The 12,581-nt window shown below is 42.2% G+C and overlaps 1 protein-coding gene across 1 annotated transcript; it reads right to left on the bottom strand.

Moving 5' to 3' along the window:
- Positions 1–7,925: 7,925 nt before the first annotated feature.
- On the bottom strand, positions 7,926–11,997 carry ckma (creatine kinase, muscle a). Its single transcript, XM_033651593.2, has 8 exons — positions 11,856–11,997; positions 10,084–10,291; positions 9,752–9,906; positions 9,507–9,639; positions 9,129–9,300; positions 8,863–8,986; positions 8,565–8,754; positions 7,926–8,416 (listed from the first exon to the last, which is right to left on the bottom strand). Exons 2-8 carry the CDS (start codon positions 10,274–10,276, stop codon positions 8,238–8,240), a joined length of 1,146 nt encoding a protein of 381 aa, XP_033507484.1. The 5' UTR covers positions 10,277–10,291; positions 11,856–11,997; the 3' UTR covers positions 7,926–8,237.
- Between the last annotated feature and the right edge of the window lie 584 nt (positions 11,998–12,581).

Here is a 12,581-nt window from a genome sequence, read left to right as displayed (position 1 = left end):
CAAAAATATCAAGTGTTTGTTCTTTTTTCTACCCCTCTCTGATATTTCACAACACAGGTTGTTCATGCAGATATCTTGACTGTGCACTGTCAACTAGATGTCACTTGATGTTTGCACTAGTAGTAGTAGTATTTGAGTCATCTTACAGGCAGGTTCATAAAATATCAACAGGGCTGATGTCTGCATAAATGTTTTTAAACATCCAATAGTATGTTAAGAACTTAAGTTGATTTCAAGGCCAGTTTCAGATGAAGTCAGTAACCAAGACAGCATGTTTATTCTTAATGTTAGTAATGCTTTGCCTGACCAGCAGTTCAAAAGCCAAAGATGTTCTCCTATCATAAAATATTGAGGAAAAACAGAATATTCACATTTACAGACTAGAAACAGTTTAATTGTAACAGTTACAAATTAATAGTTATCAAAATTGTGGCATTAATTTCCCATTGGTTAATTAAGTGATAAATGGACTGTTTTGGTACTAGTTATGAATTTTACACAGGTTGATTTGGCTTTTGATAGGCTTTATCTCTAAAGCAACGCCAGCTGAGGATCAATAGTGTTGTATTTTTACCCATACATCAAGCCAAACATACATCAAATCAAATCAGTTAAAATAACAGAACATAAACATATAGCATGGTTAATGATAGCAATGATAGCAAGGAAAAATACAATACACTATACCAACAGCTCAACTCTCTGGCCCATACAGGACACAACTCAATACTTGTGACTTACAGAGATACACTGATGGCCTCTCTTAGGTGCATATACAAGTTCACAGCCTGATATGGATCTGTTGGTGGAGTCAGATGAGACTCGGCCATAAAGATATTGCATAGTTCATATAAATCCGGATCGCATGGTATGGTCCGGCGAAAGACACATTGGTTTTTGCACAGTTGAACATGTTCATTTTCAACTGGGGAAAGGAAGTCTCTTGTCCCGTAAAGTTCAGGCAAGGCATACATCACATTAGGCCGACCGCTGGGGACGTTTATGTTCTTTGAGGGCCTGATGGTGTGTGCGATCCAAACTTGTGCAGTGTCATCCAACTCATCCTGTTAAAAAGAATGCACAAATACATTTAGGAAGAACTGTACATACATGTCAACTTAAATGAGCACTAAATTAGAGCATTAACTCTCTTCTCTCTCTCTCTACCCTCCTCTCTGTGTCCCCCTGAGCTCATCTTTACCTCCTTTCCATTTCTCTCCTCTCCCTCTATCTTTTTCTCTACTATCCCTGTCTCTCTACCCCCCCTCTCCATTTCTCCCCATCTCCCCTTTCTATCGTTTTCTCTCCTCTCCCTGTCTCTCTCTCCACCTTCCCTCCTCTCTGTCTCTCTGCCTCCCCTCTCCCTCTCACATACACAGGCACACATATGAAAACATAATTCATGAACTCACCTGGATGAGTCCCATGCAACAAAATTGAAGGAGGCTTTTGTCCAGAAATCCACCATCAAAGAACCCATTGTCTCTGAGGTCTCCAAACAGGGATAACCAGAACTCCACACACTGGCTGCAAAGAAAACCCCACCAATATTCAATTCTCTGATTGGCGGTGCTGGCTCCATCCAAGTAACTGTCAAGGGTGCTGTCTGGGGGAGTGGGGACGAGGAAACGCTGGAAACCTCTGACATGGCCATTTTCAGTTCCAAGATCGCCTCTCACAATCCGAGGGCAACCCTCTAAACGCTGCACTATGTCCATATAATAACCTCCGATCAACTTTGGGTCACTACTTGTTGTGTAGGCATTGAGCCACATTATTTTCCTCGAAAAACCATCAATACTTCCACTGACACAAATGCCATATGGCTTCAGTTTATCATAAGAGTCCATGTGCCATATGAAGTTTGGCCCTCTTGAGAAGTAGCTCCGTCGTCTGAGACGTCTTGCCTGCCTTAATGACACTCCTCTCGGATCCAGCTCCTTCAACACCAAGCGCACATCCTCTTTCCTCACTCGTAGTCCATGTTCTCTGCATTTAGCAAACATCCACCGGTAACCGTGAAGCTGTCCAGAGTACTGTATTTGGTTGCTAATGAATTCAATCAGGACCACCAAGTCACAGAATGTTTTTCGACGAAAGTGTCCTCTTGCGTTAAGTAGTCGCTTCAGTTGTCTCTCACTTACATGAAAACCGTGTTTACTCGCGAGCACTGATTTAATGTCTTTATATTTGAGGCCAATCTCAAAATAAAACTCTATGAGCCTCTCCCATGGGTGAATGCGCTCCATTGTTGCATTTGTTTGCAGTCTCTATGGGCCAAACTGACCTGGAAGTACATTACTTAAAGGAAAGTTTTGCGAGATCTCGCAAAAGTTTTGCGAGATCTTGCAAAAGTACTTTTTTTTTTTTTTCAACCGTCTATTTTTTTCCCTTCCATGTCCCTTTAGGGGCTCCGTACTAACATTCTGCATCAGGATTTTATAAGAAAATATCAAATATACAAAAAAGAATGTGTGAAAGTCTGAGATTGATATGGCAAAAGGACCTCGGTAAAGAGATTAATGAGGAAACATGGCAAGATGTGATTTCAAATGTGGGATGGGCTACGAGGGATGTGAAATGTAAGTTTATCCACTATAAAATTGTACACAGATATTATTTCACACCCCTGAGACTGTTTAAAATGGGATTAACCCAGGACAAAAAGTGCTGGAAATGTAATAAAGAAGAGGGTACATTTCTTCATGCTATATGGGACTGTCCAAGGGTACTTCCTTTCTGGAAAATGATACTGAAAAAATTTGGAAGAGTGGCTTAAAATACCTCTACTAGAATCACCACAGCTATGTCTGTTAGGAGACAAGTCTCTCATACCCTCAAGCATAACTAAGGCAGAGCTTGGATTGATATTAACAGGCTGTATGGTAGAATCATTTTACGGAACTGGAAGAGCCCATGTAAGCCAGAATTTGCAGAGTGGCTTAAGCTTATGACAGAGACAGCTGCTTTTGAAAATATGATTGCCAGGGTAAACAATGTCCCAAGCAAAATAAGCCAAATGTGGCAGGCTTTTCTGGCTTGCATTAGGGATGGTGTAGGGTCCTAGTTGACAGGATGGGTATGTGTATTTATATGTATGGGGATGCACGATGTGTCGGTGAAGATTCTCAGTCATCTAGGTCATGGTAATCGTAAGTGCTAATATCGTAGGCAACTGGACTTGCTTGCGTTTTTTGAAGACGTTTCGCCTCTCATCCAAGAAGCTTCTCCAGTTCTAAATGACTGGTATGAAGTTGCAGGCTATGAACCCTGTGTGGTTGGGAACCCTTGTAGAGTCGTAGGGGTCATGTGAGTCACATGGTGGCCTCACATTGTGACCTATGACCCCTACGACTCTGCAAGGGTTCCCACCCACACAGGGTTTATAGCCTGCAACTTTGTACCAGTCATTTAGAACTGAAGAAGCTTCTTGGATGAGAGGTGAAACGTCTTCAAGAAACGCAAGCAAGTCCAGTTGCCTACGATAGTAGCACTTACGATTACGGTCCTTGTTATATGGCAGCTAATTTCATCCTCTGCTTGGAGGGTAAGGAGCTCCTGGACCTCATTGTTGGACAGTTTTGGCTGTTGTTCCTGTTCTTTGAGTTAGCTGCTAACTGCTTTCAGCTACTTTTTAAGGCTGAATCCAAATGTCTGGACTTCACTGCAGTTGCAGACTCGCAGACGTTGCAGACGCATTTCTGGGAAGTCTGGGGGTGGTGAGGGCTGTCCAAATCCACAGTTCATCCAGTCCACAAGGGGCCTCAAGCGGACTCTCTGCGGACTTCCAGAGAGTCTGCGTGGGGAGCAAACTTCAGTAGACCTCACTGATTGAATAACCCACAATTTGTTCAATACAGACATGACATGGTAGTTGTTGTTTTTTTAATAGCTGACTAAATAAACAAGTATTCAAGTATTAATGCAATACTTGAATTGTGTTCAACAACATCATGATCAGTGTTGTGCTAGTTACTGAGAAAAAGTAACTCATTACCGTTACTAGTTACTTCATTAAAAAGTAACTCAGTAACCCAGTTACTTAAACCAAAAAGTAATGCATTACTGAGAAAGTTACTCCCCCCCCCAAAAAAAAACCTCAACTTGGGGCGTCGGTAGCGCAGTGGCTAGTGCCAGCGCCCTATGTACAGAGGCGATGCTTCGCTGCAGCGGTTGCCGGTTCGATTCCGGCTTGCAACCCTTTGCTGCATGTCATCCCCCCACTCTCTCTCTCTCTCCCTCCCCATTTCACACTGTCCTGTCAATTAAAGGCAAAAAGCCCAAAAAATAATCTAAAAAAAAAAAACAAAAAAAAACTCGTCTTAGGACTCTCGTCTTGGTTCGCCATCGCCATGACCTTGACACGCACGCACTAGTGTCATCTATACTCTGAGTACGTCCTGGCTGTAGATGACTGAGTGGGGACGCTAGAGGGCGCTAGGTGCTTTTCTTTTTTGCAGTGTAGTTTTTCTAAGCCACAAAGAAGACAACGTTGCTAGGAAGGATCACGTTTTGGGAAACTCAGCCCTGCAGCCCAGAACATTTCCTAACTGTATTGGCTTGTAGCCAGTACTCGAGTTGAGGGGGGATGATGGGAACTGCCATCCCCTCTTTCCATCCCTTGTGTCATCTTTTTAATGAATGTGGTATTACTGCTATTTCAACATTTAGTTTTACCTTTGGTTTCACGCGTATCGAGTAAAATACTGTGGGCGAGGGCACGTATGCAAATATATTTTTATATCGTATCTCAGCGAGCTGCGCCATGGATGTTATGCCTGTGCCCTATAGAGGGCGCCCGAACAACGCATAGTGCATCCAAATTAACACCTGTTCTTCTCTATGGATTTTCTCCATGACCATGCGTCATAGTGAGAAGCCACTCATATCACATGAAACAGGGGAACCGTAGCTTTCCGACAAGACCAAGCACATGTGGGTAGTCCAATGTTTTCACAGCGAAAAAATGATGAAATTACACTAAAATGATGTATAACAAAGCTTTCATACAGCTTTGCACACACATTACTATTGGATGGATTACTCACGAATGCATTGTACACACATCATTGTGCTGTGATCCCATCAGGCTATAAATACTCACTACATATAGTGAGGAATAATATTATTACTATTTTTCTATTATCTTAGATGTAAATATTGCATGTTTCTTTCAGACAAAACACATTTTTGACTTGTGAATGAGTCAATAGAATTTCTTGCAATAATGAAAAAATACTGGCAATCATGTCCGCCTGGCACAAACCACATGTTTTGGACAACTGTGAAGTGACAGAATGTCCCAGCATCATGGTTCTTATGTTGCCAGATTCCAGAGAGTCTCCCCTCTTCATATATGGCAGAATATGTCATGTTCCAACTTACTATGGTGAGATACATGTAAAAACATAAGAATTTAGTAACACGGATTTGTTTTTTTCATTGATATAAAAATTAATATACATGTGGTGATGGCAAATCTGGGTAGCCCAGATTGTCCTGATATAGCATGTGTATGTAGCCTTTATAATGACTGTGATATGAGCTTAAAAGTAAAGGCAGGAAAAATACCCCAAAAAGGTCTAGGGCCCATAGGGTTAAACAGTGATATTAAAAGGAAGGTGAGAAATTATTTTCAGCCCCAAAACTATTTTATCTTCAGTGTTCTTTTTTTGTTTGTTTGTTTTTTAAATCCACACTTGAATGTTGGGCATTTTCAAGAAAAATGTAGTTTTCTTAAAAATCAACTGGAAGAGAAATGTCATGTAAGATTTCTGCTCAGTCATTCTAACAAAACCATAATGAGATTGTTTTCTTCACATAGAGGATAACTATGGCCAGCACGCAAGGGCAAGAAATATTGAGAACAAAAAGCATGACTATGAAAATCTCTGGAAACTTTTATGAGATAGGGGAGAGTGGTATTATTTTTGTATTATTTGTATTTTAATATATTTTTATATTTTAAGTTTCAATTTGCATTCCATGCCCTGAAGTTGGGAATTTTAACCTACAATATTTGTATTTGTATCAATAAAGATCAACATTTTTCCCAATTTCTTTTTCATTTTTTTCATGAAGGGGTTCTTGTTTAATTTATATCATTTAATTAATCACAATTAACAATTAACCTTTAGATACCAGTTTTGATCATATACCACTAACTGCTTTTTTGAACAATACACTATAATTCAATATTCTAAAAGCAAAATTGACTTTGATTATTATTAGTATCATCAGTTGACCCAAGTAGAAGAAGAAGAAATGATTTTGCACTTGTCATGTGCATTTGACCCTAACTATGTAAGAGCATTGGTGCTATGGCAGACCCTCTGCGCTGTCATCAGCACAAATTATGTCCCCATGTGATAAAATCCACCATCCCCCTTGATTTTTTTTTTACGACTTGAGTGCTCATAGCTACATCGCTTAAGCGACAGCGGTTTAATCAAGGGACTATTAGACTACAACTTGACAAAACAGTTGAAGGGTATAGGAAACATGCAACCGTCTTCTACAGTGGAGTCACTCACTGTCAGGCAGCTGAACGTTTTACAACTACGGTACTTGGATACAAATATGGAAAATGAGCTAAAGAGAACATTTGAAGAGCTACATGATGATTTCGAGTCTGTTTCCCACCGCAAACATTGTCTGTCCACACCAAAGCTTCCTCTGGATAACAATGGATATCACATCACTGGATGTAACGTTACTGGGACTAAAAATCTACAGAAGCGCTACTGCTTTATGTAACGTTACAGCACTGTGGTGAGGCCAGCAGGTCGACAGTGACTTTAGAGATGGTGAGAGACGTGTTTCATTAAGATGCTCTGGTAAGAATTGTTCATATACCTCTATCTGACTTGACTATCTTTTATTGTTTAGGGCTAAAATGATTTAGTGGAAGGGAACTACAGTTTGTGAAGGAATACTGCATGCTGCGCGCTGTTTTAAAACCTGGCCAAAAATAACAGAGTAATGCACCGTTTGGTAACAGTAACAGAGTTACTGAATTTAAAAACTAACTCGTTAGAGTATTAGTTACTGCCAAAACTAACGGCGTTACTGTAACGCGTTACTAATAATGTGATACTGCCCAAGACTGATTATGATACAGAAATATGTAGAAATATAGGCTAGGGGATTCAAAATATATTGTATTATGCAGCCTACCATCTAAGTTGTGCATTGTAATGCCAAAAATATATGACAGCAATTACAATGACTGTAATCATCATGGAAATATTTCCATGGCAATGAGTAAAACAGTCTTGAGGGCTATCTATCAGTTGCTTGCAGTCTCTGTCCTCACTGACTTTTATGTGATGACAGTGAACTCATCACAGTACAAATAGCTATAGTCCGTGAGGGCTCAGTACATGAGTCCAGAGGGTGGACATTTGGATCAGCCAGCAGCCTAAATCTTCAACGGTGGGTTGCCAACATAATACATAATGAAAACGTCACACCCATTCATCCCATGGTCACATCTTCTTGGCTCTACGTTTTCAAGAGACCTCGCTTTGAGGCTGTTACCCCCTCTGTTTCTGGCCCAGAGGCGAGACAACTCTGTCTCCCCACTCCACTATCGTAGCTTATATACAGAACATCGAGGCAGTGTAAGATGACAATATCCCCGCCTTGAACAGGCAGTGTAAAAGTGTCTTTTGTTAGTGGTGTAGTTTAGGGTATTTCCAGGTATACAGGGTATACCCGCCTCTTTAGGTGGATGTTTACAGTATATCCACCTACCAGCCATAAAACCATTGGAATACATAGGAGAGTATACCACTTCCTCTGTAACCTACCCATCTACCTAGAAGAACACCCACCTCATCAACTACCACTACACTGCTGGACTTTGTTAAATGTTATTTCTAGTTTCTCATGCTGCAACACAAAATATCAAAATGATTCATGTAGTTGTTTCATGGGGTACTTTTTATTGAGCAGTGTGAACAGCTTCAATAATCATTACTTTTTATAAGAAAAAGTAGGTGATGCCACATCTGCCAGGCAAGCCCAGCTCAGTGGAGGCTGATCCCAGGATGTTACCGACCAACACAGGAGAACGTGAAAAACGGACAAGGGGCAGAGGAAAGAAAAAAGCTGGAAGGAAGAAAAAGGTGAGCAGAGTCAAGAGTCTCTTTGTGAGCAGCCGTTTCCTCTGCACGCCAGTCAGCTGGCTCGATTGCACATGAATGGTCACGAGATAAACGTAAGATTGTCCCTCTTTACTTCTGTGCAGGGATCATGCTGTCGATGGCCTCTCCCTTCTCCAGCTTCTTCTCCATCTCAATCATCAGCTTGACACCGTCAACCACGAGCTGGACCTGTTGCACCTCAGAGGAGCCCAGACGGTCAGCATTGGAGATGTCAAACACTCCACCCACAGAGGCAGTGTCCACACCACCTAAAGAGGACAAGGGCCAAGAGATATGAGGTACAGATTACACATCACACCTTTCAGCTCAGAATGCTGCAGAATCTCATTAGAGATCCTAATGGACCTGCCAGGCTGATCCGCAGGTGTACAAGCTAAAGACTGGGTATATTTGTACCTGTGCCACGCTTCTGCAGACGCAGCCTGGTGAGGATCTCCTCAAACTTGGGGTGTGTGCTCAGCTTGGGCAACTTGACGTGGACACCCCCACGCAGGCCAGTACCCAGGTTGGAGGGGCAGGTCAGGATGTAGCCGAGATGCTCGTTCCACATGAAGCCGTGGTTGTGCTTCTTGAAGATCTCCTCAATCTGGCAGATGAGAAAGAGGAAGGGTCAGAAGAACATCCAGCAGCGATTCACACTGCTTTCACTCAGTCAAATCATGAATGGTTTTGACATTGTTTCATTATTGTGTACCTTCTGCAGGCCAACACAGAAACGCCTGAAGACCTCCCTCATGTTGCCGCCCAGCTGCATGGAGATGACACGCAGGTGATCCTCCTCGTTCACCCAGACCAGGAAGGTCTTGTTGTCATTGTGCCTGGATGAAGAATAATGCAAAGGATCAGCATGCAGGAAAAGACACAGGTGATGCAGGAACATAATAAAAGTGCAAATCCATAATGAGAGTTTTGAAAAGTGCTTTCATAGCTTGCCCCCCAACAATTATTGGTCATACTCACCAGATGCCTCTGGCGTCGGGCCAGTCACGGGCCATACCAGAGCAGGTCAGCAGGGGAGAGACAGGCTTGTCAAACAGGAAGTGATCATTGATCAGCTGCTCCTGCTCAGCATCAGTCATGGACTTCAGGGGGTAGTACTTTCCCTTGAACTCGCCATCCAGGCTGGTCAGAGCTGGAGAGACAGATGGACATTTAGGATACGGAATGTTCTCCTGTAATAGATTTCTATTGTGCATTTCCTTGTTGGGTCACTGTATAATCCACCTCTTATCCTAAAATGACATTTCCTTTGCTTGTAAACAGCTTACTGTTTGGGAAAGGCCCAGCTTACTGCTCAACCCTTTTCATACTGATGTACTCAAACTACTAATAACTTACCCTCAATGGACAGCTTCTCAATGGCTCTGCGCTCCCCGCGGCTGGTGTGGGGGGGCAGGGTGAACCCCTTGATGCTGCGGCCAGTACGAACGCGGCTGGACAGAACATAGTTGGGGTCCAGGTCATCCCCTCCCTAATAACAAAGTGAACAAATTTGATTACAAATTGATTTCCATATTCCTATGAGTCTTAAGTTAATGAACTGTGGTGCTTTCTGCTCTTTGTTAAAAACTGGGGCACTACACCTTCAGGTTCTCGAAGTTCAGGTCGGTCTTGTGCTTGTCAGAGGGCTTGTATCCACCATGACGGTCGGAGATGACGGGATCAAACAGATCCTTGAAGACCTCATAGGACTCCTCATCACCAGCGACGCAGCCAACAGTCATGATGAAGGGGTGACCTGAAGGCAGGAAAGATGTGAGCTGCAGTGCAGTGTGAGGCAAGCTTATGAGTATTAGGATTTTATTCACAGTCAAAATTTAAAAAAAAAGTTCAACAAGTGCGGTTTCGTTTCAGTCAGTAAACCTATTTGTCTGACTGATTTCATGCATTTGTCTAGATATCTCTCTGGTCTCACCAGGGTTGTCAACACCAGTCTGGATGACGTCATCCAGGGTGAAGCCATTAGGTGTCTGCTTGTCCCTCATCTTGCCATACAGCTCCTTGGTCAGGACCTTGGCCATATGGTTGTTGTGCTTGGTCAGGTCGGGGTACTCCTCCTCAACTTTGTAGTTGAGTTTGAAGTTGTTGTGGGTGTTTCCGAAAGGCATGATTGCTTTCTAACACTGCAAAGAGAGGGAAACATAGGATGAGCAAACCAATTCATCCTCATCTGACACTGTCTTTAAAGGTGATCTGAATATCCGGGGCGTCGGTGGCTTAGTGGGTAGAGCAGGCGCCCCATGTACAAGGCTGTTGCCGCAGCGGCCCAGGTTCGACTCCAGCCTGTGGCCCTTTGCTGCATGTCATTCCCCCTCTCTCTCCCTCCTTCACACTTATCTGTCCTATCAATTAAAGGCTAAAATGCCCAAAAACATATCTTTAAAAAATAATAGAAAAAAAAGGTGATCTGAATATCCACAAAAGCTTCTTCAACATTTGAAGATATGGGATATTCTGGGAGACAGCTGCAGAGTTTTAGTGGTGTTGGCAGAGGAATCGTGGTAACAAGTGTCACTCAATTCTCAATGGCTCAAATATCCAGTTGAAGTACAGTCGGGGGAGGAGTGCTTGTTGGCTGAGTATTTTTAGCATCAGCACATCTGAGTGTATACCCTTTCTTTAAAATTTCCTCAGCATATACAAGTAGTATGTTAACTCTATTGGCACATACTATCCCAGTTCTCCAGTTTACATTTTGACACATAAATACACATGAAGAAGTCTTTGCTGGTCATGTTTTACATACATATCCTCTTTGAAAACACTCTGCACCTTGTTTTTTAACACACACACACACACACACACACACACACACATACACTTGTATAACGGCTCACCCTACAGGGTCAAACCCTTAGTGCATTCCTTAAAGTTGTCACTATGCTGAACACCTGACAGAAGTCTGACCAGCTGTTGATGCTTCCCTGCAGTCCACTCCACCATGGTGCAACAAGATCTGTTGACTTCACATTATATATACATGTAACCTTTTTTGTAAATTGTTTTATTTTGCTTTTATAGGCTGATTAAATGAATAATAAAAAACTGACACATTTAATGGCGCACATGTGACATCACATGAAATGCAACATGAGGCAAGCTGCACTGTTGCATTTTGGTAACAAGCCAAATTGCTTGATAAAAGTAACATTTATGTTGCAGTTATCACTTTGGAACAATTGTCTTGTTAGCTTAAAAGCCAACAAAAAATGTCAAATGGTTAAAATCAGTTATTTCAGACAGTCTCAATCTGTGAAGCACCTGTCCACATAAATCTGCGTCCAAATAAGAGCACCAATTGCAGAGCAGAAAGCATTAATGTAGTGACACAAGTTAATACAACATCAGTGCAATTACCACTATGCTAAAACATCAAGTCCATGTGTATTTTCATTTAATGACATCAGCAAGAATAATCTGACAAAATCCAGTGACCTCTGATACCCAGAAGGTCTCTTTTTTCTCCCAGGATGGATCATATTGATTCAAACATCCTGGAATGGTTGTGCATTTATCCTTGGATTTCATCACAGACTTTTAGTCCAAAACTCTTCATCACAGAAAAAAAGGTTCCAAAAAGTTACTTTTTTCTTTCTAAATGTTTGAATGATTCACCGAAAGTCTCCAAATATGTGTTCCTCCTTATTAAACTCCACAAAACTATTAATCTCTGGGATATTTCTTTACCTTCACAGCAGACAAGAACAGAGGTAACAGTCCTTGGGATCAGATCCTGTTCACCACAGCCAAAATAGGGGTCACCCAACTCTGGAGGTCTTTGCTCCCTGTTTATATACTCGGCAGACACTCAGCCATTGGCTTGTCCATTTTAGTGCCTGCTGCGCCCTCATTGGCTAGATCCTCTGTACTGATAGTCAGAACAGTTTATGAAAGGGACGCATTTACATCTGTCATCTAAGATGGGTACTGCAGTTGTACCCTCATCACCTCTCACCACCCCTCACCCACCCTTGGCCCATACATAGCACAAGATGGATGGTGGGAGTATCTAAGGGGGGTGGGGGTGGGGTGGTCACAAGGGAAGGTGAGGGGTGTTGTTGGGAGGGGGAGTTGAAGCAACTGAAAAAAGCTGAGCTTCACTTTTGCCAAGCATGGAGATCGGGGCTCACTTGTGTGAGGCATGAAGGTTGGACAGAGTCAGTATTTTTTTCACTTGGCTATGCTGTCCAAAGAAACATTTTCTCCAGCAGATGGGAGTCAGTAATCTCTGACTGATATCTGATAGCAGGAATGCTGAGTACGGTTAACATTTGACAGATAACTCCCTGATGATGTATAATAGCCCTCTGAAGCAGGATTGGTCAGTTTTTCACTATGGAAAGTATGAATACATGTTATTCAACAACAGCAGCTTGCCAGGCTAAATTGTGTCATGAACTGGCTTGAGGTCAA

Source organism: Epinephelus lanceolatus, chromosome 11, assembly GCF_041903045.1.
Source record: "Epinephelus lanceolatus isolate andai-2023 chromosome 11, ASM4190304v1, whole genome shotgun sequence".
In the NCBI taxonomy this organism is placed as follows: domain Eukaryota; kingdom Metazoa; phylum Chordata; class Actinopteri; order Perciformes; family Serranidae; genus Epinephelus; species Epinephelus lanceolatus.
This window is presented reverse-complemented; position numbering and strand designations above follow the sequence as displayed.